The sequence below is a fragment of the Microplitis mediator genome, chromosome 11 (assembly GCF_029852145.1).
Source record: "Microplitis mediator isolate UGA2020A chromosome 11, iyMicMedi2.1, whole genome shotgun sequence".
In the NCBI taxonomy this organism is placed as follows: Eukaryota; Metazoa; Arthropoda; class Insecta; order Hymenoptera; family Braconidae; genus Microplitis; species Microplitis mediator.
In genome coordinates this window covers 17,515,672-17,533,348 of record NC_079979.1, presented here as the reverse complement: position 1 = coordinate 17,533,348, position 17,677 = coordinate 17,515,672, and the positions used below count along the sequence as shown (strand labels likewise).

Here is a 17,677-nt window from a genome sequence, read left to right as displayed (position 1 = left end):
CATTTAGATCAATGAAAAATCTGTACGCGCATTTTTTAAAATTTGAATATTTCAATTTATTTATTCGTTTATTTAAAATCAAAATGTCTCATGTCTACGAGTGTGAATCCATCAGACAAATTTAAAATTATAAATAAATAGAGTAAATAATTCAAAAAATGATATTTGAAAAAAATGCACTTATTAGTTTTTTAATTTTGTAAATGTGCATTTTTTCAAAATTTTATTTTATTAATTATTTACTCAATTTATCAATAATTATAAATTTGTCTCATGTCCGCTACATCACTCAGTATTTTTGACGTTTTCTTTTTTATCGACGACAAAGATGAGTTCAAAATAGAAGTTCCTGTTCATGAAAATAAAATTCGCTCTACTCCACATGTGTTGATATGTCTAACCTATTTATTTGAATATTGAATCTTCCAAATTATTTGATCAATCAATCAATCAATTAATCATAGAATAAAATAATTGGGATCAAAGATTTGAAAAAAAAATATAAAGTAACTAAAAATGACTATTAAATTATCAGCAAACTCGCAAAATCCTCCCTTGGGTACGTAAATTTCTCATTTATTTTTTTATTATGATAAATTTATTTTTAGCACATCGCGAGTTATTATTACATCATAAAATATTATCATCTTAATTGTAAATTACAGGAGCGATAATTGTTGCCGAGTTGATTTCATCTAAAAACAAAAAAAATAAAATAAATATCGATTATCCAGAGTCGTGGAAAGCAGCCGCTAATGTTCAGTTATTGATAAATGATCAAGTTGTTTGTGATGACGATTGTAATATCGGGCGGTATTTAGCAAGAACTATTGATGACAGTTTGTATGGTAATTCATTATTAATTACTACTAATTGCTACTTAACTAATTAGTAGATAAGTTACTGAAAAACAAAAATATTTGACAGGTGGAAGTGGAATTTTAGAGAAGACTCAAGTTGACAGCTGGATGTCTTACAGCAACGGTCCGCTAAAAAATTCAGCGTCTCTCCCCGCTTCCTTGGATCATTTGAATAAAAATTTGACGAAAAACTGGTTGGTTTCTGATCAAATAACTCTGGGTGACATTTATGTCTTTGCTGGTTTGATAAATCATAATTACAAAGAAGACTCTCAGTACCCTGAGTTGAATCGTTGGTTCAGCCGAGTGAGTTCTTTAAAATACGTGTCAAAGATTTTGAATACTTTTAATAAGTCTTCAGTTGCCGCTAAATCTCGGAAAGAACCATCGGAGTCATCGCAGAAACCAGCTATGGGTAGGAAGCAAGAAGGCAAATTTGTCGAATTACCTGGAGCTGAAATGGGAAAAGTTGTCGTACGTTTTCCTCCAGAAGCCAGTGGTTATTTGCACATCGGTCATGCCAAAGCTGCTTTGTTAAATCAATACTACGCGGAAACATTCAAAGGTAAAAAAATTGAAAAAATACTTTCGCTCAACTCTAGATCCTAATTATTTAAATATTTTTTTTCAGGCACTTTGATAATGCGTTTTGACGATACGAATCCTGCTAAAGAGACTGTGGAGTTCGAGCAAGAAATTCTACAAGATTTAAAACTGTTAGATATTAAAGCAGATCGTTTTACCCACACTTCGGATTACTTTGATCTCATGTTGAAATATTGCGAGCAACTTATCCGTGAAGGCAAAGCCTTTGTCGATGATACTCCTGGAGAAATAATGAAAGAGCAGCGCGAGAAGAAAGAGCCGTCGAAAAATCGCGACAATCCCGTCGATAAAAATATCAAGTTGTGGGAAGAAATGAAGAAAGGAAGTGAAAAAGGCCAGACGTGTTGTGTCCGCGCGAAAATTGACTACACGTCAGTTAACGGATGCATGAGAGACCCGACAATTTATCGATGCAAACCTGAATCCCATCCCCGGACCTTAAATAAGTACAAAGTTTATCCAACTTACGACTTTGCGTGTCCGATTGTCGATTCAATCGAAGGTGTAACTCATACATTGAGAACAACTGAGTACACAGATCGCGATCCTCAATTCTTCTGGTTCATTGAAGCCCTTGGACTAAGACGACCCCATATTTGGGCATACTCCCGTTTGAATATGACCAATACCGTTCTGTCAAAACGTAAGTTGACTTGGTTTGTTGACAATGGTCTCGTTGATGGCTGGGACGATCCGAGATTACCAACAGTAAGAGGAATTTTACGCCACGGACTGACAGTCGAGGGACTGAAACAGTTCATTATTGCTCAGGGTGGATCTAGGTCAGTTGTCTTCATGGAGTGGGACAAAATATGGGCAATGAATAAAAAAATAGTTGACCCAATCGCTTATCGTTACACGGCATTGGACTGTGATGACTTGGTACAAGTCAACGTCCTGGATGCTGCTGACCATCAGTTCATTGATGTACAGAATCATCCAAAGAACCCGGAGATGGGAACTAGGAAAGTTTTGGTTGGCAAGAAGATTTTTATTGAACGAGTCGATGCCGAGATGCTAAAAGCTGGCGAGAAAGCGACTTTTATCACCTGGGGCAACTTGATGATTGACAGTATCAAGAAATCGAGTGGAAAAATACAGGAAATTGACGCTAGACTAAGGCTAGATGACAAAGACTACAAGAATACTGTAAAACTTACTTGGCTCGCAGAAAAAGATGACAAGAATGATCATAAAAAAGATGGGGATTTAATTCCCTGCATTGCTGTTTACTTTGAGCACATAATCAGCAAAAATGTATTGGGAAAAGACGACGATTTCAAAGACTTTATTGCAAAAAATACTAGAGTAAGTTCTTTTATTTTTCTCTACAGGGTGGCCACGAACCGGAAAATATCGTGGAAATGTCAGGGAATTTCGAGAAGTATCCGGGAATTAAATTGTAACAGTTCAAACTTTAAAAAATTTTAAATTATACACTAGTGATAAAAATTAAGGGATATTAAAAAAATTTCAAATTTTAAAGTGATTTTCAACAGATTGTAACTCAAAGGAAAATGGTCATACGACAAAAACAAAAAAAGCAAACTGTAGCTTCAAGTATCTAGTTTTCTGATCTGGTCTTTATATTTTTTATTATGTGCGACTCCGGAGTAATCCTAAGAAAACTATCGAAAAAGAAATTAACCAAATTTTTGGTCGTCTTAAAAACGGTCTTCGAGCTTCAATAAATTTTTTTCGATAATTATCATTGATTTTTGATTGCTCCGGAACCGTGCATAATAAAAAAATTTAAAGACCAGATCAGAAAACTAGACACTTGAAGCTACAGTTTGACTTTTTGTTTTTATTGTACGACTATTTTCCTTCGAGTTACAAACTGTTGAAAATTACCAAAAAATTTGAAATTTTTTTAATATCCCTTAATTTTTGTAACCAGTGTATTTTGAATTTATTTAAATTACAAAATTTCTTATTAAATATTTTAACTTATACATTTTTAACATCGAATAATCAAAAGTAGGCAATATTAATTTATTTCATTGCCATTTTTTTCTGGTTTCTCGCATGATTTAATTATCAAATTTAATTATTAAAAATGAAAATATAATAAAAACTTTGAACATCTAAATGATGCGAATAAAATTTCTAAATCAGGAAAAAATGTGAAAAACTTTACTGGAAAACCGGGAAATATCAGGAAATTTTGAAAAAATTTCTCCGTGGCCACCCCGCTCTAATAAAATTGTAAATTTGAAAATTATTTTTCACCATACAGCCTTCGAAAGTTTAAATTCCTGCCTCGTTTAGAGGGAAGAATGTCGTTCTTTCCCTCTATAAGAAAACGAATGATAAAAATCAGCGCATGCGTCATTTTTCCCTCAGGCAAAAATTGAATTTTCAGGAGCAGGTCTGGTGAAAAAATGTGTGCACACTACAGAGGAAGGTACGACGTCCGTCCGCGTGCCACCACGTGGGCCGGAATCTCCTGCTTTCCTCCCTAGGTGTAGAATATTTATTTCAGACTATGGATGATGTCAGCCAACCCTGGTCTGAAATCGTTTTGTTTTATCCCTCGTCACGCAATATACTATTAATTTTTTTTTTTTTCCATTAATAGAAAGAAGTAAAAATGTTTGGAGAAGCAGAACTGAAGAATGTGAAACAAGGACAGATAATACAACTGCAGAGGAAAGGATTCTTCAGATGTGATGTTGCCTATGCACCAATGAGTGACTTTACATCACGTGAGAGACCGTTGATACTCTTCTATGTACCAGATGGACACACCAACAGTTCTCCAATCTCAGCGACAGCGTCCAAAGAAACCAGTAACAAAGAGACCAGCAAAAGTAACAAATCCGTAAGTATATCAGCTCATAGTTGATCTTTATTACCAACAGAGCTATCATAATAACGGTATCATAATAATAAAAGTATAGAAGTGCATTCTCTAGCCAGAGAACACGTGGCCACATTTGCATCCGCTATTGTCTTTTTATATCAGACCATATGTAAGAATAAAAAGTAAAACTGATACTTCCTCTTGCTGATTATAGTAATGAATTACAATAATTATTTATAAATTGTAGTAATAAACATTTTTGTTCGGATTTTAGAACAACTTGGGATCGAGTACAGCCAAATCTGCAGCAGCAGTTGATGGAGCCTCTGTATTGTCACAGATTAAAAATCAGGGAGACAAAATCCGTACGCTGAAATCATCGAAAGCTGATAAGAAAGTAATTGAAGAAGAAGTCAAAGCTTTGTTGGGTTTGAAAGCGGAGTTTAAAAAAGTAACTGGTGTGGAGTGGAAAGCAGATTTGAATCCCGCTGACTTCAAAAGTTCTGCAGCAGCTGAACCAAGTGCTGAGTCGATTAACCAGCAAATAGTTGATCAAGGAAACAAAGTCCGGGAGCTTAAATCGGCCAAGGCTGACAAGGCTGCGATTGATGAAAGTGTTAAAGTTTTATTGAGTTTGAAAGCGGAGTATAAAGCAGCCACTGGTAAAGACTGGAAGCCGGAGTCGACTCCTAAAGATAATAAGGAAGTTAAGAATAATAAAAATTTACCAAAAATGCAGGCCACTGATGCTCGCAGTGCTGAAGATTTGAACAAGAAAATTGTCGAACAAGGAAACAAAGTTCGGGAACTGAAGTCAGCTAAAGCTGATAAAGCGGCGATTGATGAAAGTGTCAAAATTTTATTGAGTTTGAAGGCGGAGTATAAAGCAGCTGCAGGCAAAGATTGGAAGCCGGAGTCGACTCCCAAGGATACTAAGGAAGTTGAAAATATTAAAAATTTACCAAAAACGCAGGCTACTGATGCTTACAATGCTGATGATTTGAATAAAAAAATCGTCGAGCAAGGAAACAAAGTCCGGGAGCTTAAATCCGCAAAGGCTGACAAGGCTGCGATTGATGGAAGTGTCAAAGTTTTATTGAGTTTGAAGGCGGAGTACAAAACAGCTACAGGCAAAGATTGGAAACCGGAATCAACTCCTAATCCTAAGGACACCAAAGAAGCTAAAAATACTCAGAACTTACCGAAGGTCCAGACAGGAACTGGTGATGCTGATGATCTGAGTAAACAGATTGCGGATCAAGGCAACAAAGTCCGCGACTTGAAGTCTGCCAAAGCTGATAAAGCGACAGTTGATGAGAATGTTAAAGTTCTGTTGAAATTAAAAGCTGATTACAAAGCAGCTACCGGCGAAGAATGGAAACCTCCAGCTTCAGCTGCTGATGCCGACAAGAAAAAGAAGACAAAAGCTCCTGAGCCACCAAAAGCATCCAAGCAGGCGCCTAAAGCAGCCAAAGAAGTCGACAGTACAAAAACAGGCACAAGGTTGGGTCTAGAAGCCAAAAAATCTGAAAATTTGCCTGACTGGTATTCCCAAGTTATAACGAAGGGTGAAATGATTGAGTACTACGACGTGTCGGGTTGTTACATCCTCCGTCCGTGGAGTTATTCGATCTGGGACAAAATAAAAGACTTCTTCGACACGGAAATTAAAAAACTGGGTGTACAAAATTGTTACTTTCCTATTTTTGTGAGCAAAGCTGTGCTGGAACGTGAGAAAACTCACATCGCAGACTTTGCGCCGGAAGTTGCATGGGTCACCAAGTCAGGAGATTCAGATTTGGCTGAACCAATCGCTATTCGTCCGACATCTGAAACCGTCATGTACCCGGCTTACGCCAAATGGATCCAATCTTACCGGGACTTGCCCCTAAAATTGAACCAGTGGAATAACGTAGTCCGCTGGGAGTTCAAACATCCCCAGCCATTTTTGCGTACTCGTGAATTCCTGTGGCAAGAAGGACACTCAGCATTTTTGACAAAACCTGAAGCCGATGAAGAAGTATTAATTATTTTAGACCTTTACCGCCGAATTTACGAGGAATATCTTGCGATCCCGGTAGTACGCGGTCGTAAAACTGAAAAAGAAAAATTTGCAGGCGGTGATTACACGACTACTGTCGAAGCTTTTGTATCAGCGAGCGGACGTGCGATTCAAGGAGGAACAAGTCATCATTTGGGTCAGAATTTCTCAAAGATGTTTGATATTAAAGTCGAGGGAGTTGTTGAAGGTGGGGATAAAACTTTTGTGTACCAAAACTCATGGGGATTAACTACGAGAACAATCGGTGTGATGGTGATGGTCCATGGTGATGACAAAGGACTCGTCTTACCTCCAAATGTCGCGTCTGTACAAATAATTATTATTCCTTGCGGTATTACTGCGACGACGACTGCTGAAGAACGCGCTAATTTGCTGGCTGAATGTACAAAACTAGAGAAAAAACTTGCAGACGCGGGTCTCAGGGTCAAAGGAGACTACCGAGACAACTACAGCCCTGGCTGGAAGTTCAACCACTGGGAACTTAAGGGAGTGCCATTGAGAGTTGAATTAGGATTCAAAGATCTTGAGAAATCTCAGGTGACGTTCGTGCGCAGGGACACTTTGGAAAAATCTTTTGCAAAACAAGACCAAGTCTGTAAATACGCAAGTGATTTACTTAATACTGTCCAGAAGAGCATGTTCGACAAAGCCAAGAAGGAATTGGACGATCATATTAAATCTTGTCAGGATTGGAACAACTTCTGCAAGCACTTAGACCAGAAGAACTTGATTCTCGCTCCGTTCTGCGGCAGAATTGAGTGCGAAGATGAAATTAAAAAAGACAGCGCGAGAGACGAAGCTGAAGAAGCCGGAGCTCCTTTGATGGGCGCCAAGGGTCTTTGTATTCCATTCGACCAACCGAAGAACCAAGATATCAAAAAGTTAAAATGCATTCATCCAGGATGCGGACAAAGTGCTCAGTTCTGGACACTTTTTGGCCGAAGTTATTAAAAAAAAAAAAGTTATTTTTTTATTAAAATACTACACAAAAAAATGATTTCTTGGCGCAAAAAAAATTTCATTATAAAATAGAAGCAAAAATTTTTTGCACAAAGAAATATATTTTTTTTGTAAAAATATAGATGATAACTTTTTATAAATTCAATTTTCCATTTATATATTAAATTAGAACTTTTTTTTTCATGACATTAATTTACTGATGAAAGATTTAAATGATTAGTAAAATAAAAATAAATAAAACAAAAATTAAAATATAAATTAAAATATTATTTATTTAAGAACTTGGATACTATCAATTAAATCACTCAGAACAATCATCTGACATTTTTTCGCTATTGATTTTAAAACCTTTACACATTTTACCATCTCTTCTTGGGGGACAGTATTTCTGTACTCTCCTGAGCACGTGCAGTACTCGCGGGCGTTGTCCCTCTGAACTTCACCGCATTTTTTGCACTGCAAATCTTGGAGAACAAACCCCATACTTTTTCTGCACACAGTGTCTACAAGAATAAACTCAATTTCCGCATTGTCGTACGTCGTTTTACAGAGCGGGCAGTTCCAAACATGAATGCCAGCTTCAATTGTACGATAAATGTCTTTGCAAAGATCGATATCTCTCGTGTGATTGCAGGCCTTACAAATAATCTCTGGCAGTACAAAAGAAATGCAGGGTTCCTTCCACTCGGCTTTGTCACTAAAATTACCGACGTTTATTAATCTCAAGAGATTACGCTGCAGTTCACAGACTTCGTCTTCAACTTCTTTGTCTAGGGACAGAACTTTACAAACCGCTTTTATTAATTCCAATGCCGGGTTTATTTTCATCGTGCCGGTGCTCCCGAGCTCAAGATTTGGAAACTCGTCGCTCGTCAGAACTTTTTCCGGTATTTTTTTGTGAATTTTCTGTACAATTTGAAATAATTTCTGTGACATCTCTCCGTTTATTAATTTTTTAGCAAACTCGCCAGCATTTTCCAACGATCCCAGACCTAGTTGACAAATAGTCTGGCTAAAATTATTTTTTCTGCGTCGACTGAGTCTCGGAGTGGATGGAAACTCCATTTGATTTATGAATTCATAGACAGCGATGATGTAGCCGGCAATCACGGCACTGAAACTCGCCTGGCATGAGGCTTCTTGGGGTAAAATTTCCATTAAATTCCAATTCATTATAACTTCTGGTGTATCATCATCTTCATCATCGGAGTCTTTGTCTTCATCATCCTCACTGTTGCTGGTATTTTTTTCTTTATTATCAACGGAGTCATTTAATTTTCCTTTTATGCCAGCGAAGTTCGCGAGATCCAACCAAACTAAATACTCCCAGCAATTGTCGTACGTGATATCAATCGAGTGAAACAATTCTTTGTTCTTAATAGTTTGGACGACGAACTCAATGTACCCAAGTGCGTCAGTAATTGTCCGTTTTTTAGTACAAATAATAATTTTGTTGAAATTAGCAAAGACTATAATAGACCCCAGTCTTTTGAATTCAGCGATCAATTGGATGAATAATTTTTTCATGTAAGTGTGAAGTGTTCGTCGCAAAGCTGGATCGTAGAGCAAGGCATTGGGTGTCCTCAGCCATCGATAGAAGTGAATTATTTGGTAATCAGCGAAGACGTTTTTCTGCAGAGTTACTGCTTTCAACCAACCACTGACCATATTCCTTAGAACTTTGAATGCTGCGCTGCAGACTGCGGTTTCATCGTAACTCGGAATCACGGCCTTTGGGTCTCCAGATACTATGTCCTGTAGGGAAGCTTGAGGTGCGACATGAAACGCGACGAATGAACTGGTACCATCTATGTCATTGACTCTGTTCGACTGCAGAAGTGTATTGATAGCGAGACTTTCAACTTCCAGTTCCACACAAACGCTGGAAAAAGCCCCTGACTTATTGGCAGCGCAACTGGAGCTCTCCTCAAAGTCTGTAAGCAGACGGTTGTCGTCGTTTTCACTGCCCCCAAGATCTGGTCTTTCGTTTGGAGACGACCAGAGTATGAAATTATTTTTCTGTAAATTACGCGCGTAAAATAAATCCGCGCCAAAAAGTGTCGCGTCCGCTGGAATGTTACCCAGTGGGGCTGCGAAAAACCGGCACTGATCAATCATAAGACACAGCCCGTGATTACTTTTTAAAAAGTGTCTTATCATAGTTCTGGCGCCGACTCTCTGCCAGTCCAAGGTACTGAAGAGATGGTCGACGTCCGGGTTATGGACAGTCACCAGAGGAAACTCGTTCAGTGTCGGCATTTCGCTGCAGAGATTTGAAACTTCCATGGGAGACTGAATCAGCAGCATCGTGGCGCCTTTCATTTCATTTTTGTAAGACTTCAAAGCCGCCTGAAGCTGCCGGTGGATTTGCTGCAGGCTTATTTCGACCCGCACTTCAAAGCTCATGTCTTCTGGATAAAAATCGAAATCCGGATGATCCTTCACGGCAGCCAGTTCGGTTTGATACAGAGCGTTCATATTCGGCATCTGGTTTGTCTTGACGGAGTCGTAAACAAAAACATGACCTCGTTTGCTGGGGCCTAAAAATAAACCCCACATAGACCTCTGGCGATTTGGCGCCCAGTGATGGAACAAGTAGACGTATTTAATAGCAGCGCGGTCACGCAAATACATTTCAGTTATTCCTGTTTTCATTTGGAGTTGATGTAAATTAAAAGTGTCCGACCCATCTGCCATAGCACGCGCAGCTTTGGCGTCGACGGTGCAAACGCATCCCAATTCGAGTATCGCTCGGAAAATGAGGGGCGTTTGAGTTTCGTAGATCCCTTCATTTTCCGGCTGCGTGACGTTTTCCATAAGACTTTGGCTGTGCTGCTGATAAAGTTCTTCCGGGACAGTGTACTGGTACAAGTAATAAACTGGCCGTGATCTTGGAAGAATTTTAGTGCACTTGCGCCACAGGTCATTGGGCCCAGGATCCCCACGTTCTTTACGTGAGTTGACATAAAAAATCCTTGGCACCAACAGTCTGATATGATGGAGCTCATTGTCTACCAGAGCCCAGAGTCTAAATAGACCTGGTTCATTCGTCTCGACAATTTGAATTATTTGCCACGGATAGTCCAGTAATTTACGATGCGCTTTCCGGAAGAAACCTGAAATTGTTGAGGTGTTCGGATTACGGACAACTCCGCGCGCTGTTTCTTCAACCTGACCGATCATTTTTATTCTCTTGCGCTGTCTGTCACCACGCTGCTGCTTCTGATACGCCCACTTCTTCCTGTGGAACTCCAACCAGGCTTTGAATCCTTCATGAGTATTTCCAGGTGCCGGCGGAGCTCCCAAAACTTCGCGCCAACTTTTTTTCAAATCGATCTCCTCGTCTTCAGATACCGCGCGCTTTCTTTTGGCCTGAGGAAGTTGCCTCGTTGCCTTTGAAGTCGACGCTCCTACGTCTTCAATGTCATTTATTTCCATTGATTCATTGGCGCTGTCTCTGTCTCTGTCTTCGTCATTGTCGTCGACTTCTCTGCTAACGGAGCTAAAAATGTCTGTAATTTTCATCTGTTTCTTGGTGTCGTTTTTTTCCAGCAGCTTTTTGTGCAGCCACTCGGGATGTCTGACCCGTGGAACTGGATTAGCAATTCCTTGCATTGCTGCAGGTATTGTTATTATTTTTTGAATGACGCTGCCAAGTCTTTCGATGTAATACCCCCAGTCTAGAATCTGACGGATGTCAAAGTCCTGCAGCGACGGTTCTTTCAACCACTTCCGGAGGTAATGCCGAGTGATACTTGGCTCCGATTGGAATATCGCCAAGGGAATAGCGCGTTCTGTTACCGGAGCACCGTGAGGTTTTTTAGAAATTATGTAGCGACATGCCAGACCAGCATCTTTTACCATCTGGTCACCCAGAAACTCCGACAACCGTTTAGCTGTTGAAATGGACGTTGATTTCTGGGCTCCATAGTCTTCTAATTTTTTTGACATCGACTTGTTCTCGCTGATGAGCTCAAATAACTCCGAGTCCGGCATATTTGATCCTTTGCTGTACATTATATCCAGCCAGTAATCAGCAACTTCTGCGACAGCTTTATAACATTCTTCCAATGTCCCGCCTTTTAAAAAAGATTCAAAAACAGAGGATTGAAATATTTTAATTAACTGCAACTCTCCTCGTCTTTTGACTTCGAATCCTTTTAGTTCGGCCAATGAACCATCAAAATTAAATACCGCGTAACGTTTTTTAAGTTTTTTCCCTTCTTCTTTAGCTGCCGGCAGGACCATCGCTAAATAAGGCCCGTCTATTTCAAAGAAAATTGAGTTTTCACTTCGTATTTTGTAATAACCCGTCTCTTTATCAACTAAATCATGATAGACATGATTTGTAAACTGATCTTTCACCATAAAATTCAACACCGCGTTGGGATAAGATATAGTCAGCTTGGATTTCTTTTCATGCCGAGTTTTTATAATAAAATTATCTGGAAAAGAGGCAGGCAAAATGCACCAGATTCCATCAGTGTCCAATTCCAAAGGACGTCCAATTTTCTCAACTATTTTTCTAGCTTCCATAATAATATGAGCGCCAGTGTAACAAACAATACCGCCCATTTCCATACTAAACCACCTGGATCCGCCTCTCATAACGTATCCATAAAATGAATTTAAAATGCACTTGTGCGCAAGTTGCAATGAATCGTAAAGAACTTCACGATTTCTAGCTGATTTTATTTCAGCCGGATCGTTTTTTTTCACCGCCGCTGCAACCTGTTGCTTCGCGACTTTATTAAGTCCCTTGTATTCGTACCGTCGGTCACGAAAAGCTCGCACAGTATCAACATAAAATGAATTTTCTTTTTGGCAGACAGTTTGCGTGCGTTCTTCCATTTTAGTTATTTTAACTTTCTTGTAAACTTTTTTGCAGTACTGTTCCAAACGTTTTTTTTCATAAGTCGCGCGTTCTGCTGGTGACAGCTGATGAAACGCACGTTTAGGTCCACCCGGAAATCCCGGAGGAAATTTTTCAGTCTCCAATTGCTGCTGGATGCGCTGATATTCGCTCAAACTCGCGGCCAAATACTCGCCCCGCCACATCCACTTCATATCGCGCTTACATAAAGCGCCCGGACGATTGTAATCGCAAGCTGCGCAGACGGTTTCGTCGACCATCGCCGACGGCTGCAGACGATTTGTCAGAATAATATTTGGATACATGGCGCCGACATCTAAATGATATATCACAGGTTTTTCTAATCTCAGCGGTTGATTTTTTAGATCCATCAGTTTTTCCTTTATCGCGTCGGCCACTTCCTCGAAATTATCGACTAGATCGAGTGGAATTTTTTCTTCCTCTTGGATCGCGTGCTTCAGAGTACTCTCGACGCTAGCGATCAGTTCGTCGACGGCACTGGTGACTATTTTGAACCGGTAAGGAATGTCGGCACGGAAAATACCAGACTCCAGAGCTTCAACATGTCCACCGACGTAAGTCTCCTGGTTCAGAACGTGCCCGTCAGTTGTCAGCTTGTTCAATTCAGTCTCTTTTTTATTTGGAATTATGATATTTGCCTTGAACGCTTCAACCATCAGCAGTGACTCGCACAGTGTACCGGAGCCCTTACGTAGAACTTCATCAGGACTCATCGGAATAATCGTACACAGAGCAAATATAAAAGGATGGACGTATTTTTGGTAGAGATAATAAGTGGCGACGGCATCAGACACTGAGTAGTTAGCGAGTGACTCGGGCTGTTCAACTGCCAATTTACACATTTCTTCGGGATCAACTTCAACTGGATTGTAACGCAACTTGGCCTTTGTTACAGCTTTGAGACCTTGTGATCCGACTGGTAAATACGAGTCACGTTTTACCCAGGACAGACAGTCCATGTGACTAGCGGGTCTGCTGGTAAAAAACCCGTCGCGATTTTTCGAAAATCCTATGAGATCTTTCATGTTCATGCCATGGATAGCAGCACGCGTTTCTACAAACGGCCAGTCGAAGAAATCTCCGTTGTATGACACAAAAATATGCGGACGAATGTCGAGGATGTGATCAAAAAATTTTCTTATCGTTGCCTTTTCATTTGCTTCATTAAAAACTTGGAATTTTCCTTCGAACTCTGGAGCCGGCGTGTACTCAAAGTCTTCGATGTCCATGGAAATGATCTCGCGGTTGGTTATCAAGTATCCGGCGCCATCAATCATGTAGGAGATCATCATGATCTGATCGAAGTTGGCATCAGGAAATTTTAGAGGAAGTTTTGTAGTCTCGATATCATACGCGAGGACAATTGGGTCCACGGTTTCAATGATGTCTGTGCGGCGAGTGATGATCGGAGGATCAGTACCACGTGTCCTAACTGAGTACCAAGACCCGACGAAAATATTTAAGTCTATAGACACGCGGACATGATGCTTGACATCATGCTCCCGAATATCAACGATGTTGTCCATGTGGTCAATTATTTTTTTCAGTGACATCTGGTCATCTGGATCAAGACTGTCTGCTAATAATTCAGAGTAACATGACTGATTTTTCTCACGGTCTTTGCTCAGCTTTACCGCCTGCCGAATTTGTGACTTTACTTTGGTCATGTCCACGATATTAGCGAATGACATCTTCAAATATTTCTGCTGGAGACCTGACAAGTGATTGGGAAGATTCAAATCTTCTTTACGAATTAATTCTATTTTTACTACAATGCCGCTATACTTTTTCTGGAGAAATATTGACAGCTCTTGCTCTGTATCTTTGCGGCAGAGGACGTAAAAATACGGATGATAAGGCAGCGATACCTTGAAACGCGTGCAATCTTCTTCTAGGAAATAATAATCGACACCACTGGTTAATCTTTTGTCTTCTTCAACGATTTCTGTTATCTGCATGTTTATCAAGTAGCCCACACGTTCCTTGTTGTCGCTGACACGTTGGAACCCGTACAGATTGTCAATATGAATATTTTCATTGGCTTGCCTCAGTCTGCTGTCTGCTGCATTCTCTCGGGGACCATCTACTCCAGGTTCCCATTTTTTATGACTTTTTTCGGATTTTTCTGGCCGATACTTCCCGGTATTTACCGAGGTCATGATGACACTAATTCTGGACAAAATTTAAATTGTAAATAAAAAATAAATTTTTTTAAACAGAAAAATTTCTAGTCAAGTAATTAAATTTAATTGAATTTTAAACTCACCAGTTTTGGCGGGGAAATTTTTAAAAGCGATCACTTTATTTAAATAATTAAAAATATGTAATTAATGTATGAAAATAATTGTTTACACTTCAACTTAATTTTATTTAGAGTTTACATTCTCCATCTTGGACACCAGCTCGTTTACGCGCCAAAATTGACGCCATGACACTGACACTTTAAAGCGCGAATTTTTAAATTAAAAAACAATGTAGAAATTTAAATTTGAAAGTTTATTTGTTTTACATGACAGTAAGACTTGAAATAAATATTTTAAATAATTTGTAATTAAATTACATATGTAAATATATAATAAGAATAATAATGATAATTATAAATGTTTTACAAAGCACAGAGTAAAAATTTGTATATTCATATAATAAGTAATAAAGTTTAGAAATTACATGTATAATTTAAAATTTAATTTATTTTATACTGCTAGGGAACTTTACTACTAACAAACTATCGTGTATTTGTTACTCTAACGATTAAAAAATATTTGAGTAAATTTTTGGTCGATTTGCTGTCAGACAAAATCCCACTTGACTAGAAGTTACTAAAAGTAAATTACTGTGCGATTTACTCTGGTATTTCGTGATAAAATTTTCTGACAAATAGTAAAAAGTATGTTGATAGTATGTATGAACAGTAGTATAAATACTGAGCAGTTTAAATAAAATATTTATCAGGTAAAAAATGTGATCATGATTGTCATGAGATTTTTCATCTTTTCGTAAGCTCTTGTAGTATTAAATATATATTGTGCTTTTATTTTAATGCTCATGTAGAAAATGTAAAATTCTTAAGCTTTTTGTAACATAAGTTCTTTTTTTTAAATACTTGAATAATTATGTGACACAAATTTTAATGAAAAGACTAATAATTACTACAGACTTTTTTTTAAATGGAAGGTACTTTTAAAAACGCAAAATTTGAATAGTTTTTTCGCGATACCGCATCGGAATTTTGTTTCAGTGTCTCTACAGCGAGTCAAGGAATACCTGACCGTTGATCCTTGACAATTAATCCTTGCGACGATTATTTCTCAGATGATTGATCCACGCGACAATATATATACCGACAATTTATACGCTGATATCTATCTTACAGGACAAATTTTTTTATATTATATATATATATATATTTTTTTTATTCTCTTCACTAATTTTGTGTGTGTGTAATTTGAAAAATATACTCACACACAAATTGTGTATGAATAAATTGTGATGGTGTCACGCTTAAATAACCGCGACAAAATAACCGACGACAAAATAACCGACGACAAAATACACAAAAACCATGATAAAAGGGCGGTTATTTTGTCATTTGTTTATTTTGTCGTCGGTTATTTTGTCTTTGGTTGAACTGCTACGCAATCAATTGTGATTACCATTAATTGTCACGTAGATCAGTTATCAGCATATCAATTATCGGCAGATCAATCGTCGCAAGTATTAATTGTCGGGGATCAATTGTCTTTAGATCATCGGTCGTGTCACCAAGTCGAAACACGCGAATTTCAGTCCGATGCCGCGAATTAATATCAGTAATTGCGTAAATTGTGAATGTCCAGTCAGCTGGCAGAAACAAACTTGTTTTGACCCTTGAGAAAAAAACAAATAAAGTTTCTGCTCGCTGACTGAAGACTTTTGCAATTTAAACTCTGATACTTATCATTTTTTTAGTAGCAATTTCAGACTGAAATTTATTTACGTAAATGACAGATCTGACTGTGATTTTTATAAAAATTAGTGTCAATAATTAGTAGTATTTATACTTTCTGCTTAATTATAAATTGCAAATGACAATTTATTAGTTGATGACACTATTGGTCTTAAATTAACTCGTTTCTGACTGACTGCTGACACTGAAACTTCAAGTTCCAATGCAGGTAATCACGAAAAATCTAGTGTGTAACTCAGAATGAAACAGAATTTCACTGCGGGTGATGTCAGCCAACTTCACCTGGTCTGAAATCGTTTCGTTTCATTCCTTGTCACACAAGTCTTTAAAAAAATATGAGCGACAAATTATTTTATCTTCGTTAAGTATAAAGACCAACATATTTAGTAAAAAAAAAAAAAATAATAACCAGTCTTTGTTCGTGTGCGCATAATTAAATTATCTAGTAATGAAAATTAAATTTAAACTTCACTTTCTTGAGTTGAATTTCTGCTCTGTAAGTGAGAAATTAAATCTTTCAAAGATTTAATACGCAGATGAAGTTGTCTTCGTTGGTCCTGCAAACTTTTTATTTGTTTCGATTTCCTGAGATCTGTTGCTTTTATTAATTTAAGTACTCGTTCAGCTTTACACGGAGTTGATAAATCTTCCAGAGTTATTTCAGATATATAACGAGGTCGATAAAATATTCGTTGTTTCTTCGGAGTATCATTGCTGTCATCATCTAAATCTACGAATAAAAATAATTGGGATAATTTGAAACTCAGTAACGTCAAAAATGAAAATACTTTACCTTCAATTTCATTTATAAGCTCATCAATAAGTTCTTCAACTGAAGATTGCAGCATGATATCAACAGGAGGATCATCGTCCGATCTTCTCTTTGACAGTTTCGATGCATCATCAGCTTCTTTTATCACCAGAGGATTTGATAGTAATTTTGTCGGCACGGCACCAGATTTAAGGAATGATTTTTTAATACCAGATGAACAACTGATCATATCAGATGCTGTAAAATGTGTAGAGCAGATACAGATGCGTGAAACATCATCTTCAGGTGTCAGCCCGCAAATATCCAACCATTTTTGTCTCACAACCTCATCTCTGGGAAATCTATAATTAATTAGACATTTAAATATCAGTAATTACTTACGGAAATAAAATTTATTAAATAATTAATAATAAAAACTACTTGTGAAATGAAATTTTATCAGCCTTTGATGGTTTCCGGTCACATAAAAAACACAATTTAACCATTTCTATAAAGTTAAACTTTTATATACTTTTGTAATAAATAATATATAGGTACTTAAATATTTATAAATAATTTTTTGTGTGATACATTTCCTTGTCATCAATTTGTCATTCATTTTTTACTACGCACGCGCGCGCTTTGAAATTTTACAGTTCCATCAATCGGTAAATTTATTTTTAGTTTGTAACCCCTGAAGTTAGGAGACAATAAAAAAAAAAAATTAAAAATATGCACATGTAGAAAATTAAAAAAACGATAAGTGCAATTTTTTTAATGTTTTTTTTTAAA

The 17,677-nt window shown here is 37.7% G+C and overlaps 3 protein-coding genes across 4 annotated transcripts; 1 reads left to right on the top strand and 2 right to left on the bottom strand.

The window, feature by feature from the left end:
* Positions 1 to 381: 381 nt before the first annotated feature.
* LOC130677876 (bifunctional glutamate/proline--tRNA ligase) lies at positions 382 to 7,531 on the top strand. The gene is made up of 6 exons (XM_057484773.1): positions 382 to 559; positions 666 to 848; positions 928 to 1,425; positions 1,492 to 2,774; positions 4,048 to 4,290; positions 4,547 to 7,531. Exons 1-6 carry the CDS (start codon positions 517 to 519, stop codon positions 7,283 to 7,285), a joined length of 4,989 nt encoding a protein of 1,662 aa, XP_057340756.1. The 5' UTR covers positions 382 to 516; the 3' UTR covers positions 7,286 to 7,531.
* Positions 7,532 to 7,540: 9 nt separating this feature from the next.
* On the bottom strand, positions 7,541 to 15,484 carry LOC130677875 (DNA polymerase epsilon catalytic subunit 1). The gene is made up of 2 exons (XM_057484772.1): positions 14,455 to 15,484; positions 7,541 to 14,360 (listed from the first exon to the last, which is right to left on the bottom strand). The coding sequence occupies exon 2, from the start codon at positions 14,345 to 14,347 to the stop codon at positions 7,565 to 7,567; it is 6,783 nt and encodes a 2,260-aa protein (XP_057340755.1). The 5' UTR covers positions 14,348 to 14,360; positions 14,455 to 15,484; the 3' UTR covers positions 7,541 to 7,564.
* A 145-nt stretch (positions 15,485 to 15,629) lies between these two features.
* LOC130677886 (52 kDa repressor of the inhibitor of the protein kinase-like) lies at positions 15,630 to 17,526 on the bottom strand. 2 transcript variants are annotated; one of them, XM_057484788.1, is made up of 3 exons: positions 17,327 to 17,521; positions 16,928 to 17,247; positions 15,630 to 16,864 (listed from the first exon to the last, which is right to left on the bottom strand). In XM_057484788.1, the coding sequence occupies exons 1-3, from the start codon at positions 17,389 to 17,391 to the stop codon at positions 16,596 to 16,598; spliced, it is 654 nt and encodes a 217-aa protein (XP_057340771.1). In that variant the 5' UTR covers positions 17,392 to 17,521; the 3' UTR covers positions 15,630 to 16,595. The 2 variants fall into 2 exon arrangements, with proteins under 2 accessions (XP_057340771.1, XP_057340770.1); XM_057484787.1 differs by having other exon boundaries at positions 15,630 to 17,247; positions 17,327 to 17,526.
* Positions 17,527 to 17,677: the final 151 nt, after the last annotated feature.

Bases quoted from the DNA above. Each gene is read 5' to 3' on its own strand.
- LOC130677875 (XM_057484772.1), bottom strand. From the start codon at position 14,347: ATGACCTCGGTAAATACCGGGAAGTATCGGCCAGAAAAATCCGAAAAA.
- LOC130677876 (XM_057484773.1), top strand. From the start codon at position 517: ATGACTATTAAATTATCAGCAAACTCGCAAAATCCTCCCTTGG. The intron at 849-927 runs GTAATTCATTAT...AATATTTGACAG, and splicing joins TATTGATGACAGTTTGTATG to GTGGAAGTGGAATTTTAGAG. The intron at 2,775-4,047 runs GTAAGTTCTTTT...TTCCATTAATAG, and splicing joins TTATTGCAAAAAATACTAGA to AAAGAAGTAAAAATGTTTGG.
- LOC130677886 (XM_057484787.1), bottom strand. From the start codon at position 17,391: ATGGTTAAATTGTGTTTTTTATGTGACCGGAAACCATCAAAGGCTGAT. The intron at 17,248-17,326 runs GTAGTTTTTATT...AATTAATTATAG, and splicing joins GATAAAATTTCATTTCACAA to ATTTCCCAGAGATGAGGTTG.